The 12,605-nt window shown below is 37.9% G+C and overlaps 1 protein-coding gene across 5 annotated transcripts in view; it reads left to right on the top strand.

Moving 5' to 3' along the window:
• The window catches only part of LOC124153805 (nuclear factor related to kappa-B-binding protein), a 44,197-nt gene that overhangs the window by 14,437 nt on the left and 17,155 nt on the right, over positions 1–12,605 (top strand). For all 5 annotated transcript variants that reach the window (XM_046527177.1, XM_046527178.1, XM_046527176.1 and 2 more), the window contains exons 7-13: positions 898–1,193; positions 2,603–2,829; positions 3,474–3,802; positions 7,222–7,396; positions 7,508–7,741; positions 8,000–8,319; positions 10,690–10,932. In XM_046527177.1, coding sequence (XP_046383133.1) covers positions 898–1,193; positions 2,603–2,829; positions 3,474–3,802; positions 7,222–7,396; positions 7,508–7,741; positions 8,000–8,319; positions 10,690–10,932 — 1,824 coding nt within the window. The remainder of the gene's footprint in view (positions 1–897; positions 1,194–2,602; positions 2,830–3,473; positions 3,803–7,221; positions 7,397–7,507; positions 7,742–7,999; positions 8,320–10,689; positions 10,933–12,605) is intronic.

Raw genomic sequence — 12,605 nt, 5'->3', positions numbered from 1 at the left:
GAGTTGTAACTCACAGAGGAGAAGGAAGTAGGCTGAATGTTAGAGTCAACTCTGCCTTGAATTTCAGGGAAAGCAACACAAAGCTGGTTAGGAAATAGAAAGGGGGAATATCTTCCATTATTGCCCTCCATAGTGATCAATAACGCAAGACCATCTATACAATTGTGCACTTTGGTAATGCAGCAGAAGGTGCAGAAGAAAATCATAAGAGACTGATATATACAGGTAGAGTCAACAGTGGAGTTGGGGAGGGGTGACTAGCAAGAGCTGCCTGGTGCATTTCATGGATAGGTTTTGCACGGCCCATGGCAGGGGTAGGAATATGCATATTCTTCTAGTCTGAAAGGAGGAGTTCTGGTGTTAATGGTAGGTTTCTCCTCATGCATTGGTGGGTGAAAATAAGGATATTTCTAGAGTTCTCCGTATCTTAAAATAAATATGACTTTCCATAATGTTTTGTAACCGCTTAGTCGAGGTTGTAAGTATAAAATATATCTTGCTGCAAGACCAACTTCATTAGAATGGTGTTTTCTGTGAGTATGCCTTCATTAAAACAAGGAATTTTTGCATGGAGAAAAGGCCTCTCTTGATGGGGAACAGCACTATTGTGTTAAAAGCAGGACTGTTATGAGTGGGTTCATTATAAGTGGGCTCCAGTGTATATGTACAGTAAGTTTGCGAGGTGTGTGAGTGACTTTGTGTGTCATTTTTCCTTTGTAGGTAAGCATTTTATTGGTGTGTGTATAAGTGGTTCTACAACTACAACTACAACAACAACAACTACTACAATTGAGGTTCATTATAGCCATGTCAGGTCTTTTTTATCTTAAAATATTTTTATATTCCTACCAATTTGTATTTATTTGATAATTGTATTCTAACATAATTACTTATTAGGAAACCCATACTCCATCACAACCTCCAAAACTTCAAAGAGGGCAACCCTGTGTACGTGGAGGTAAGAGAGGCAAGACTATTAGCACCCCAAGTAATGCTCAGAGACCTCAAATCAAAGTTGAAGAAGAGGAAGATGAAGAAGGTGGAGAGGATGACAGTAATGCTAGAGGAAATGATTTCTCATCCAATGACTTTGGAAACTTTCAGCATACTGAGTTTGATGGCTTAGATATGATGAGTTTACCTATGGACCTCGGAGAAAGCCATGGAATGAGTGTTAATTTGGATGATATCAAGTAAGTGGATTGATAGAAGCTACATTCTTACAGTGAGAAAAGGGGATTTTTCATGTATAGTCTAGCCTCCAACTGTAGAGCATAATTGTATCTTAAACCCATAAAAATCCATATCGACGGCTAAGTTCTAACAACACGTATCTCAAAATTTGGCCGGTTTGACATTGGTATCTTAAACAAAGTGTAATAACATTAAAAAATGAAATTTAAACAAAAAACAACTCTTTGTTGGCAAATGTATGCATCTTTTTCAGTTTTCTGAATTTTTGGTTTTTAATTTTAGCGTACAATCAGAAAAAAATAATAGTTTTTTTTTGCTCTCCTGAAAATTTGCTTTTTTTTTAGAAATGTGTTGTTAGAACTGAGCCATCGATATGGTCCCTAACAATTCAAGTTCCTTAAAGAGGGAAATGTTCATATTTTACCAAAGATGGGTCAGTCACACTTTTTTGTTGCTTCTATTGCTGATTTAGTTCCTTGCATCAGTTCTGGGACCTATTTCTGGAGTTCTTATTCCAGTGAGTCCTTTTCATTGCTTAATTTTGAGAAGTTATTAATCATTTTTCTAGGCATGGTAATTGTTAAATAACTCATCCAGCTTTGCCTAAAGGGAATGAAATTATGACATCTCTAAATTTGTGAAACTATGTAATGTAAATGATATTATACTTCTGGTTCCTAGCTCAAAATCTCTTAGAATTGAGAATTGTAGGATCGAACCTTGCTAACCTTGTTTCACAAAATAACATTTAACTCCTCCTTTGTCACCCTCCCTCACATTTATATTTTTCTCCCTGGGGAAATGATGAATGAATCTCATGTGCTTATCCATTTTCTCTATGGTCAGTTATCAAAGTACTAGCAATGATTGCTTATTAGATAATTTTGACTTATTATTTTTATTTTGTATAAAATTTAATAATATGCACTTATAAAAATTTATGAAACCTTTATGCATTTTATGAGGACCATAAAAAAAACCACATAGAGCCAGGAGAGTGCAAACTGGGAGAAATCAAATGAAGTCACTTTAAATAGGACCAAAAATATTTGCGCAGAAGCAGGAAATTTTTTAAATCTGGGATCACAAAAATAGTTCTACTGTTATTATTGTTTGTTTATTATTTATTTTGCCTTTTCTGCTTGGTACCAAGGTTTTGTATTGCTCTCCATTGTCTCTCATAATCTCACAACTATAATCACTGCAAGCCCCTAACCCACCTGTATCCTTTTTATTCCTTTGATCATTCTTTTATCTTTTTCTAAATCATCTTTCTTCATGTTATTATCCATGAATAGTTTTTTGTTAGTCAATATGTCTTAACGTGTGATGTATACCTTAACTTATCCGTGTCCTAATTACTCTTCTCATTGCTGATTTTCATTTTATAAAACTCTTTATTTAATAGGCATACTCCAGAGCTTATGCAAGAAACACATGCGTGTTTCTTTTCATTAGTCAGAGATATCATCTGCTCAACGCCAGAACAACGCATGGCAATGTCCACAATGGAAGAAAGTCTTCGGTCGTGGCAGGAAAGCCCAATTTCTCCTCTGAATGATTGGTATGCTGGTGCTCAAAGTTGGGTACAGCAACTGGGATCAGCCATTCGATTTCTTTTGGGTGACTCACCAGGTCAGTAATTTTCTTTGTTGATTGGTTGTGTGCATGACTCACTTATTATGTACCTATTACATCTCATGCACCATAGTAAATTGAAATTGCGCAAGGCCGAAGCAAGTGGGGTGGAGGGGTATCAAAGAGTTCAAATCTCCGCAAAATGCTGAGAAAATAAAGTATAAGGTTTAACCCCTACTAGTGACCTCCCAAAATACATTCCTTCCTCCAAACCACCTGAAAAATATTTCTAGCTTGGCCTTGCGTACTTTAAAATTCAAATGTTGTTGAATATCTTGATTTTATCCATATAATTCAGAATTTAAAGATATTTAGCGTGTTTTGAATTTCTAAAAAATATTTCTGCACATAGTTGGAGCTTTTTCCACCACACTGTGGTTGCATTACATTGTTATTTAATTTATAATGTGATATGTCATTTTAAATTATGAGAAGTTAATGCATATAAAAGTTACCGAGGACTTAGGAAAAAATGTAGCACATAAATATTTTTAAAGAATAAAAAGAAAGTAGTTAACACACCTCACATGCCCTTGAATTCCTCCTCTACAAAATTACTTACCTATAAATCTCTTCATATGTATCTGAATATCTTACTAAAATTGACCTTTTGTGGGTAATAATTGATGCTTGTTTTACAGACATTCAGCCTGAGGACTTTGTGCCATATTTGGAATTCAAAACTCAGTCCAAATTATACCAATGGATTGGAGCAGGTCGGGACTCGGATTCTCACCTAATGCCTTTATGTCAGCATTGGCTGGACAGAAGAGACGAAGCAGCCCAATCACAGAATAGGACCACTGTGGCTGTGACTGAGCGGGAAGAGACTCCCTCAACTCTGGCAAACTTGACCAGTGTGTTGGAGGAGTGTGACGAGGGGCCTTTATCACCACCACCACCTCGATGCCCAACAACATGGACTGTGAGGCCAAGCACTGATGCAGAGCGCCAAGCTTACAGAGAGCAGGTTAGCATTAGTTACCATTTTGAGCATACATATAGTCTTCATTTCAGCAAATGAGAGTGTGTATTAAGTAAGGATGGGTCAGTTCTGATTCGGGTTTGGTTTCTGGAATCAGTTCTCAGTCCTGGTTCTCCGTTCTAATTTCTAATCTAATGATGCACGTTTGTTGCCTGACTTTCAAAAGCTGTGAGTGATTCTAGTTAGGGTAATGAGGAAACTGTCCAAAATAACTTATATCAAGTTGTCTGAGAAGTGATAGGATTGATGATGCTCTATGAAAGTATGCAATGCAAGTTATGCTCAGGAAAAGTTTTCATGTTGGGTTTTGCGATTACAGTATCAATTTTTTTTTTTCGGTTTCAGTTGCGATACGAGTTATTAGCTCAACAACCAGTGGGGATGTTTGGGTGGGAATAAGTGTATACTATATATCATTGCTGGGTGCTCCTAAAAGTATAGCAATTTTTTGTAACTTATTGAATTTAATCCATTGGAAGCCTTTTATTTTAATATCCTTTTCCAATATGGGATCAACTTTTCCTTATAAGTTACATAGGTATGTACAGTACAATTCTTTCAAAAGTTTTCGGTAAAGTTGTGGTGCCAATTCTGCTTCTCAAGGAAATTTAGTTTGTGTGAAAATATATGCACTCAATGGGAGAAGTTAGATACAGTGCAACCTCGATAAAACAAGACTCCACGGTGCTAAAATAAATACCCGCTATAGCAAATTGTCGCTCTACCGGAGGTGGAGCAAATAGTAGCCAATAAATCTATTGTCAACACTTATATAGGAACAGGAATGGTGTGGCGACGGAGACATATTTCTATCCTCTTAACTTGACCATAAATCCAGACGAAAGGTGATGTTATTTCTACATCACTAAATTTCCTTGCATAAATAACAAACTAGCCATTCAATTTCAAAGTGCTGTACTGAATGAAAAATCATGCAAAGCATTGCTTTGTCAACCATTGTCCCAATGCACAACCAACAAAGCCACTTTTGTATGTACCGTATAAGTGCGTGTAAGAGGCGCACCCCTATTTTGAGCATCGAAGCTAAAGAAAAAAACTTTCCAGCATTTTTTATCTCATCGCACGGTGTTGTAGACTTATGCCTGGACTTTCAACAGTCATCAAAATTTCCACTTTCAATACTAATAATTCATGTGGCATTTTTCAGCTGAATTTACACTAGATGTATGGCGCTCGGAGATAAGTAGGTATTCACTTGTAGTCTTAACCTTATGATGCTTACTAGGGACGGTCAGATCGGATTTAGGCACCGACACGACGAATTTCCATGGGGTGATGTTCACGGCACAGTGCCGTGAAACTCAGAGTCGTCTTATCGGAAAGTGGCCTGAATTTTACGGTGCTGTGCCGGGAACGGCAGCCGGTGATAAGTCGTTTCGGCTGAAAGCTGCCTCAATGTAGCTCCATGTGTATTTTACGGAATAGACGGCGCACAGCCGCTTTCAGACTTTTGCTTTGCTTCGGCCATCGTCAACGACACGGCACCATGCTTTCAAATAACCAATGGTCTCAGTGAATATCTTCAAACGAGTCGAATCGCGCAGTTGATGGCACGGCATTGTTGGCGGTCAGCAAGGCAAGGTTCATTCCGGCCCGGTGGTGCACTGTTTATGGCATGAAATACACACCGTGCTACCATGAGGCTATTTTCAGACGCGAGGACTTTTGGCCAGCCGCCGTTCACGGAACGGTGTCGTGAAATTCAGGCCACTTTCAAACGAGATATCTCATGGCGCTGTGCCGTGAACGGCAGCCCATGGAAACTCGTCGCATCGGAAAGCAGCCAATGCAGTGAAAAAATTACGTCTTGAATGTACGCCTCGAAAAACAATTTCGTGGGAGAAGCATGAGGAGAAGAAAAAAATTGTGAAAATCGCGTCTGAGTTGGTGAAAATCGCCCATGAATTGGAGAAAATCCCAATTAACACGAAATTCACATAGTCGTGGGAAAACCCCAGAATTCGCGTAATCGCGGTAAAACCCCGGAATTCGCATTATCGCATTTGCGACTTTTGCATGTCCCTAGTCATCACTAACAGCACATAGCCTGCCTCTACAAGAAACACCCCGCACTGCAAGGGTTTTGTTGGTGATTAGGTTGTAAAAGAATTCCATTTCGATTGTGTTATATCACGTTGTGAATACTTCTCAAGATATTCTGCTAGGATCAGAGTCCTTTTCTCCAGGGCTTCGGGTTTACATCACATGCATCACCTGCAATTATGAAGGGAGATAATACTTTCGTGCTTTAAATTAGTATTACCAACCTTCCGAACACTTCTTGTTCTTGATTCTCAATCTATCACTTAAATACTCTGCTTTAGCCTTAAGCATAGTCCCTTTCTCAGTAGTTCCAGCAGATTGAAGTGGGTAAAACCACCCGAACAAAGCTCCTTATAACTCTTCATGTTTTGCATTCCTTGAGCGCTTTTGTTGCGATGGTTTGCTCTCCCCCACCACAGCAGACCTTATCTTCTCGTTTTTTTTAATTTTGTAGAGCAAATCGTAAGATAAATAAAGTATGCCGCTCTCATATTGTTCTATGATGAATTTTCATTTTCTCACTTAGATGTGTTTTGCGTTTTTTGGCCATGGTATCTATCTGCCTTCAAATGCTCTCTATTCACGCAACTCACGGATGTGTTAGTATGGTGTCAACTTTTTTCTTCTGCCCTAGGAACAAAAGAAGTTTGAGCATTTGCTAGTGTTAATGCCGCAATATTTTCACTAAAATTAACTACTTACTTATCGAGTGACAGTTAACCACATGAATTTGAGACTGAGCACTCCATGTTAACTTTATTTATAACAGATCGTCAGCAATTACAGAGTTGGGGACTCTTGGTGAAGGTTTCCGGCAATGGAAACTCTCGCTATGGCGAGTTCCAACACCACAAGGGCCTCGTTGAAACGAATTTTTTTCACATGCTCATCATTGCGACTTCATCATTTTGTTTTGAGTTATGTTGGACTTCATGATTATTTCATGTGCTTTAACTGCATACTTGCCAGGGTTTTCACTTTTGGCTCAAGCCTTGCATTGCTAGTGCAAAGCTCAAGTGAAGGCTCTGCATCCTAGTGAAGAACATGCACTGCTATAGTTTGTGGGATCAGATCCCCTTCATGGAATGCTGAGTTCATATTTTTTTCAGCTTTTTCACTCACGTTGAATTTATTAACAGGGTAATTGTCATTGCAAAATATGCTGATTGTAATTGCAATAATCATTTATTATCATTTATACATATCTAAAACACTTTTTCTCATTTTAGTCTCAGCTTTTTTAAAATAAATTTTGAATATGTATCATCAATTGATTAAAAATGTTATACCAATGCTGTATGTGCAATGATCCCTGGATTATACATTTATCTTCTCTACAGGAACTTCTTCGTTATGAAAATCCTCACAAAGCTTTCACATTCCGAATGCATGGGTATGAATCAGTAGTAGGTCCTGTGAAAGGGGCATATTCCCAAGGAGGGCCTGTGAATAAACCTAGAGGGCATTCTCTGTTGGCAGCAGATCGTCCAAATTTTGTAACTATTCTTTCCCTTGGTATGTGTTTATGAAAATTTTGAGTGGTTTTGTTATTATCCTTATCTGTCATACAGTATCGTCCTGTGTTTAGTGTTCCTATTCAAAGTAATGATGATCATCTCTCTGTAGTTCGAGATGCCACTGCTAGGTTGCCGAATGGGGAAGGAACACGCTCGGAAGTATGTGAATTGCTTCGAGATTCTCAATTTCTAGCCCCAGTTGGTCATCAAGAAAGTTATCTTCAGTCAGTTGTCAGTGGTGCTCTTGATCGGTTACACTATGATCCAGATCCTTGTGTCAGGTATGACACAAAGCGTAAAATGTGGATATATTTACATCGTGGGCGTTCTGAAGAGGAATTTGGTGAGCCATCATTTTATTTCTGATTGTAAATTTTATGTTGAGTTTTGATTAACAAGGCTCAAAGTGGAAGTTATTCTCATAGTTAAAAGTCTGCAATCACAAGATTTTTAATTTCATTCTATTTTGAATCTTAAATTGCAAACCTCATCACGTCTTGATCATGTTGATTGAATTCTAGTAAGGGTATTATCTTTTTCATTTCTTGCAATAGTGTGAATTATTCTTAATTTTATGCAAACTTATTTAATTTAAATACAGAAAAACTCCATCAGCAGCAGTGCTTCATGACCAAAACTAAAAAGTCATCAACTCCAAGGAAACCCAGTCGAAGTAAACAAAAAGATTCACAGAAGGACGCTGGGGAAGCTTTAATTAAAACTGAGGTTTCTGCTGCTGTGCAATCGGTGACTTCAACTGTAGTCACTTCTACCACGCCTGGGCTAACTCAACCAGCTGTTGCTCCAATCCGTGCCACTGCCATGCCAGCTGCCTCTAAAATATCCCGCACTTTCTCCCTTACTGGACCTTCAGTTCACAATTTGCAGGTATCCACTGCATCTGGTCTGCAGACCATTCAGGTAAGCATTCATATCCTAAACTTTTGTTGTGTTTTAGCTTCATGAATAGAACCATCCATACCATTTCTAAATTAAACAAAAGTATATTATGCTCAGAAGTCAACTTTTAAAAGTAGAACCATGTGGCTGCATGTCTTTGTTGGTATTATGTTTGATAGTTTTTTGATGTGAACTTAATGAACTCTGATAACCTTTAAAAATTCCTGAAATTATAAATTGGCAGCCTTGATGAAATATCTGTGGGGAAAAAAATAAGTAACGGTCAACTTGTATTAAGATTCTCAAGAGTGCTCCATAATTTAGGTATTCATTGCCATGACTATAGACTTGGGATTTGAGTTTTTGAACATGAGTGAAATTTTTAGCTTGGTGTCATCAGTGCAATAGCAGTACTGATCATTACATACTTAGTATTGACAAAAATAGAATAGGTTCCATGAAATCTGGATAATCTGATGGACTTGTGGTGTGAAATCTTGTAGATTCGTAACGTAAGCCCAGATGCAGGGAACTCCTATTATCTTTCGCTAACTGGATGAGGGAAAGACTCCACAAAACAAGAATAATCAGCAGTCAGGGAAACAATTGTGACAAAATTACAAGTCATGTTCAATCAAAATGTATTTGAAGTAGAAATATTCAAAATCAAAAATATTACAAAACTCAATGATGATAACTAATAATCTCATAATTTAAAAACCAATAATTTGAAAAGCTAAGTAAAAAGCTGTGTTTGCTTGTCACCACCAAAAATGATTTTAGAATCAATCTCTCAAGTCGACCAATGTCACAGCGGCGAAAGCCCGTGAGCAAGAGGGCTACCGCAACCGGGGACAGTGGCAGAGTGGAGTGGGGGAATTTAGCAAAGGAGTGGGGAATACTGCAATGTCCAAGTCAGCCGCATCTGTCAAAATCTCCCGGCAGGCGCTTGTGTTGACTGGAACCTCTGCAACACTTCTCGTCATCCAACCAGGTGTTGGAGGACAACAGCGTACCCCCGGGTTTTGTCTCCTCTATCTTCAGGGTTGGAGACACAGCCAAGTTGTATGATGTACCGTTAATGCAAGCCATAGGAAGTCAAGGAGAGGAATGACATGGTAGGAAGAGGTCTTGGAGGGAGAGAGAGTTATGATAGGACAAAGTGGAGTACTTCTCACTCCAAACTGGATTCTTATACCTCAGCGCCCACTTCCCCTGGATTGCCAGGTGGAGGTATTCCTCCGTCCGCCGTACTTGCTATATGAGTCTTGATCTCCAGGTGGGCTGGTTCGTAGGGCTGCTTTGGAGGACAGAGTTCGGAGACAAGAGTTCAGAGACTTAAGAGTCTCCGAGCCTTTGAGTCGAAGGGCCTTTGTGCGAAAAACCTTAGCGTGAAAAGTCCTTAGCGGGAGAAGTTCAGAGGATGTTCAGAAGATTTCGGAGGAATTTCTGGGGGAAGGGTACCAGAATTTTGGGGAGGGAGGTAAAACTAAAAAATGCCACAGACTGCAAAATGAATTATTGGTGTTCAAGGCTCTACTCCATGTGTCCATTTCATTGATTTTAATATTATCATTTCCTCAAGAAAGACTTTTACTACCATTAAGGCGTGTAGAGCCAATAGTGGGGGCTAGATATTAATTCCAAGAAATGCATTACTGAACATTTTTAAGATAAGACATGTAATTATGGATAACTAGTGGATAGAGTCAAAATAAAGGCATCAGATGGAGTCAAATATTTGGGAGTTAAAATAACTTCAAACCTCTTGTGGTGTACATTTATTTGTGGCAGAGCGCAAAAGAAGCTATGATTCATCAAACATATTTCAGGAAGATCCTTGGATTAAAAGGTGAAAGGGAGGTGCTACTTCTCACCCATCGGGCCACTTATCGAATATGTGGCATGTACATGAGGTCTGGAACCAAAATATTTGATCTGTGAAATATATAAAATGTAAAGGGAAACAGTGTTATTAGTCAGAAACTGCTACCAAGGAGAAGAGGGCATTATTTCGTAGCTTTTGTATGGATTTGGTAAGGAGCAGAGAACGTTAAAGTCAGAGGCTACGTGATAGACTTTGATTGGTTCAGAGTGATATGGGGATATCCCAAAACCAAACTATGTTTCCACATGCAACAGAAATGATTAGATTTGTTGCTTAATGGATATAAGGTATAGGAATCTGTTTTTCACCCTAGCGATGAAGGGCTTAAGTAAATGCTAGGTTAAACTAGGTGAAATCTCTTCACAATGCACGCCTAAAATTATTTTAAATTTTATCATAAAGGATTACTGCTAGTGTCTGAATGCCTCCTGCCATTTGATTAATGAGGCTGCTTGAAGGGTACCATTTATATTAGATATTGAAGACTTTAATTTTACCTTCAGGTGACAACGACTGGCTCACCTGGTTCCAATCCTTCTCTGGGTGGAGCTACATCTCTTCTGGCCACGTCACTTGGCCAAGCTGTTAAGGCTGCAGCTGCAGCCGCTGCTGCTGTAAGAGCTGGTGGTGGCCAGACAATATCTGCTGGGCATTTAGTGGCTCGCAAAGGTGGATCGCTAGTAGCTACGTCTGGAGCAAGTGGAATAGCTCCTGGAACAACTGCACGTGTTGTGGTTTCTGCTGAGGTAATTTTTTATCAATTCTCATCCAAGAAATTGCTTATTATAGCCTCGAAAATTGTCAAAAGAATTCTGGGGATTGTGATTACTCATTTAAATATGGTGCTCACTTTTTCTCAACAAATTAATGTACTGTCCTTGGAAAAATTCAAGGTATCCAAATTTGTAGTGTTCCATTTATGCAAGTACCTAATTTATTGGCTGAAATAAAATGACTGGAATTTACTGTAAATTTATTTCTAAATTTACTCAAGTCATGAAAAACTCATCCTTACTTTAAAATTCTTTATCAAGCTGGTATAAAAAGACACGGTTTTTGATGCTTCTGAAAACAGTTACTCCAATTTTAACATTATTTTTTTGATAATTTTTTTATCTACTGACATAAAAATCAGTAAAATAATGGAACAGGCTATTTTATTTGCAAATCCCAGAAAATAATGTCAGAATAATTGAATTAGCACCAAAAATTGATGATAAAGAGACTTCTATTTTTGTTATTTAAGGATGTAATGGTAAAATATTCATCAGCATTACATTCATGCACAGTTGCTGAAATTTGAAGTTGAAACCATAAAAATGTGTTATTTTGTTTGGTATTTACTTGCATTTGTTCAATGAGTTTGGAAGAGTTGTGACAATGGCTGCTAGCTTCACTTGGGAAAAAGAGAAACCATTGCTAGCAAATTGATGCTTGTCCTGAGTTAGACCTTCCAGCAGGGTTTGTCGCCAGCGGCTGATGTTGCAACCATGCTCGCAATTAGCTTCCCTCTCTTCACGTCTCCCTTTCTTGCCTTTTTCTTGTGCAGTGCAAAGTGGATGTCTAGACCAGGGATAAATAGCATTAAAATAGAAAAAGGAACAAATGTTTATAATTTTTATTCCAGTGTTCGTCAACTATGCATGTATGTGGTGCCAACAGTGCTTAAAATTTTAGTGCTTTTAGTGCAACAGTGCATTTAAGTATTGAAATAATTAAAATAACTTTTGCATAGCCACCATTTTTGGCACTCATACAATTAGTACAAAGTTCTTCTTAGGGAAATGCATTTAAAAGAGCCTTTTCCTTCACTGTGTTGATTTTTATGGCAATTCAGGAGAATTTCTTTAAAAAAATATCGTTCAAAATGGAGCAACTGTTTTGGGAGTATCAAAAACCATATCTTTTTTTCATACAAAGCTGTGTGAAAAAATTGTTGATCTAAGGATGAATTTGTGATGACTTTAAGGGAGTGTAGAAATAACTTCCCTTTCATTTCCAATTCTTTTAATTACAACTTATTGATTAGTTACCGAGATACAACTCTTCAAACTCTGGTATCTCAACTTTTTATGGATGGTAGGTGTAATTTTGCCGAAACATGCTTGTTAACATAACTGCTGGAAATTGCCAAAATCACTCTAGTGTAAAACAAATGTGTTTGTAAAAGATAAAACTCCTTTTTCAGATATGTATCAAGTGACTGTAAAATTGAATGTATGATAATCAATTGTGATTTTGAATAGTGAAACCAGAAACTTATATTTCCCTTTTTTTTAATCCAAGACGTGTAATTCTCAGGTTGAATTGATGGAATTTTTCGTACAAATGTTTCAATTTTTTTTAGTGGTTGGACGATTGCACTTAGTGCTGCTGCCATTTTAGAAAATAATTGCAGTCGGCTTCAAGGGTTAGTGGT

This window comes from Ischnura elegans, chromosome 2, assembly GCF_921293095.1.
Source record: "Ischnura elegans chromosome 2, ioIscEleg1.1, whole genome shotgun sequence".
Classification (NCBI taxonomy): Eukaryota; Metazoa; Arthropoda; class Insecta; order Odonata; family Coenagrionidae; genus Ischnura; species Ischnura elegans.
This window is presented reverse-complemented; position numbering and strand designations above follow the sequence as displayed.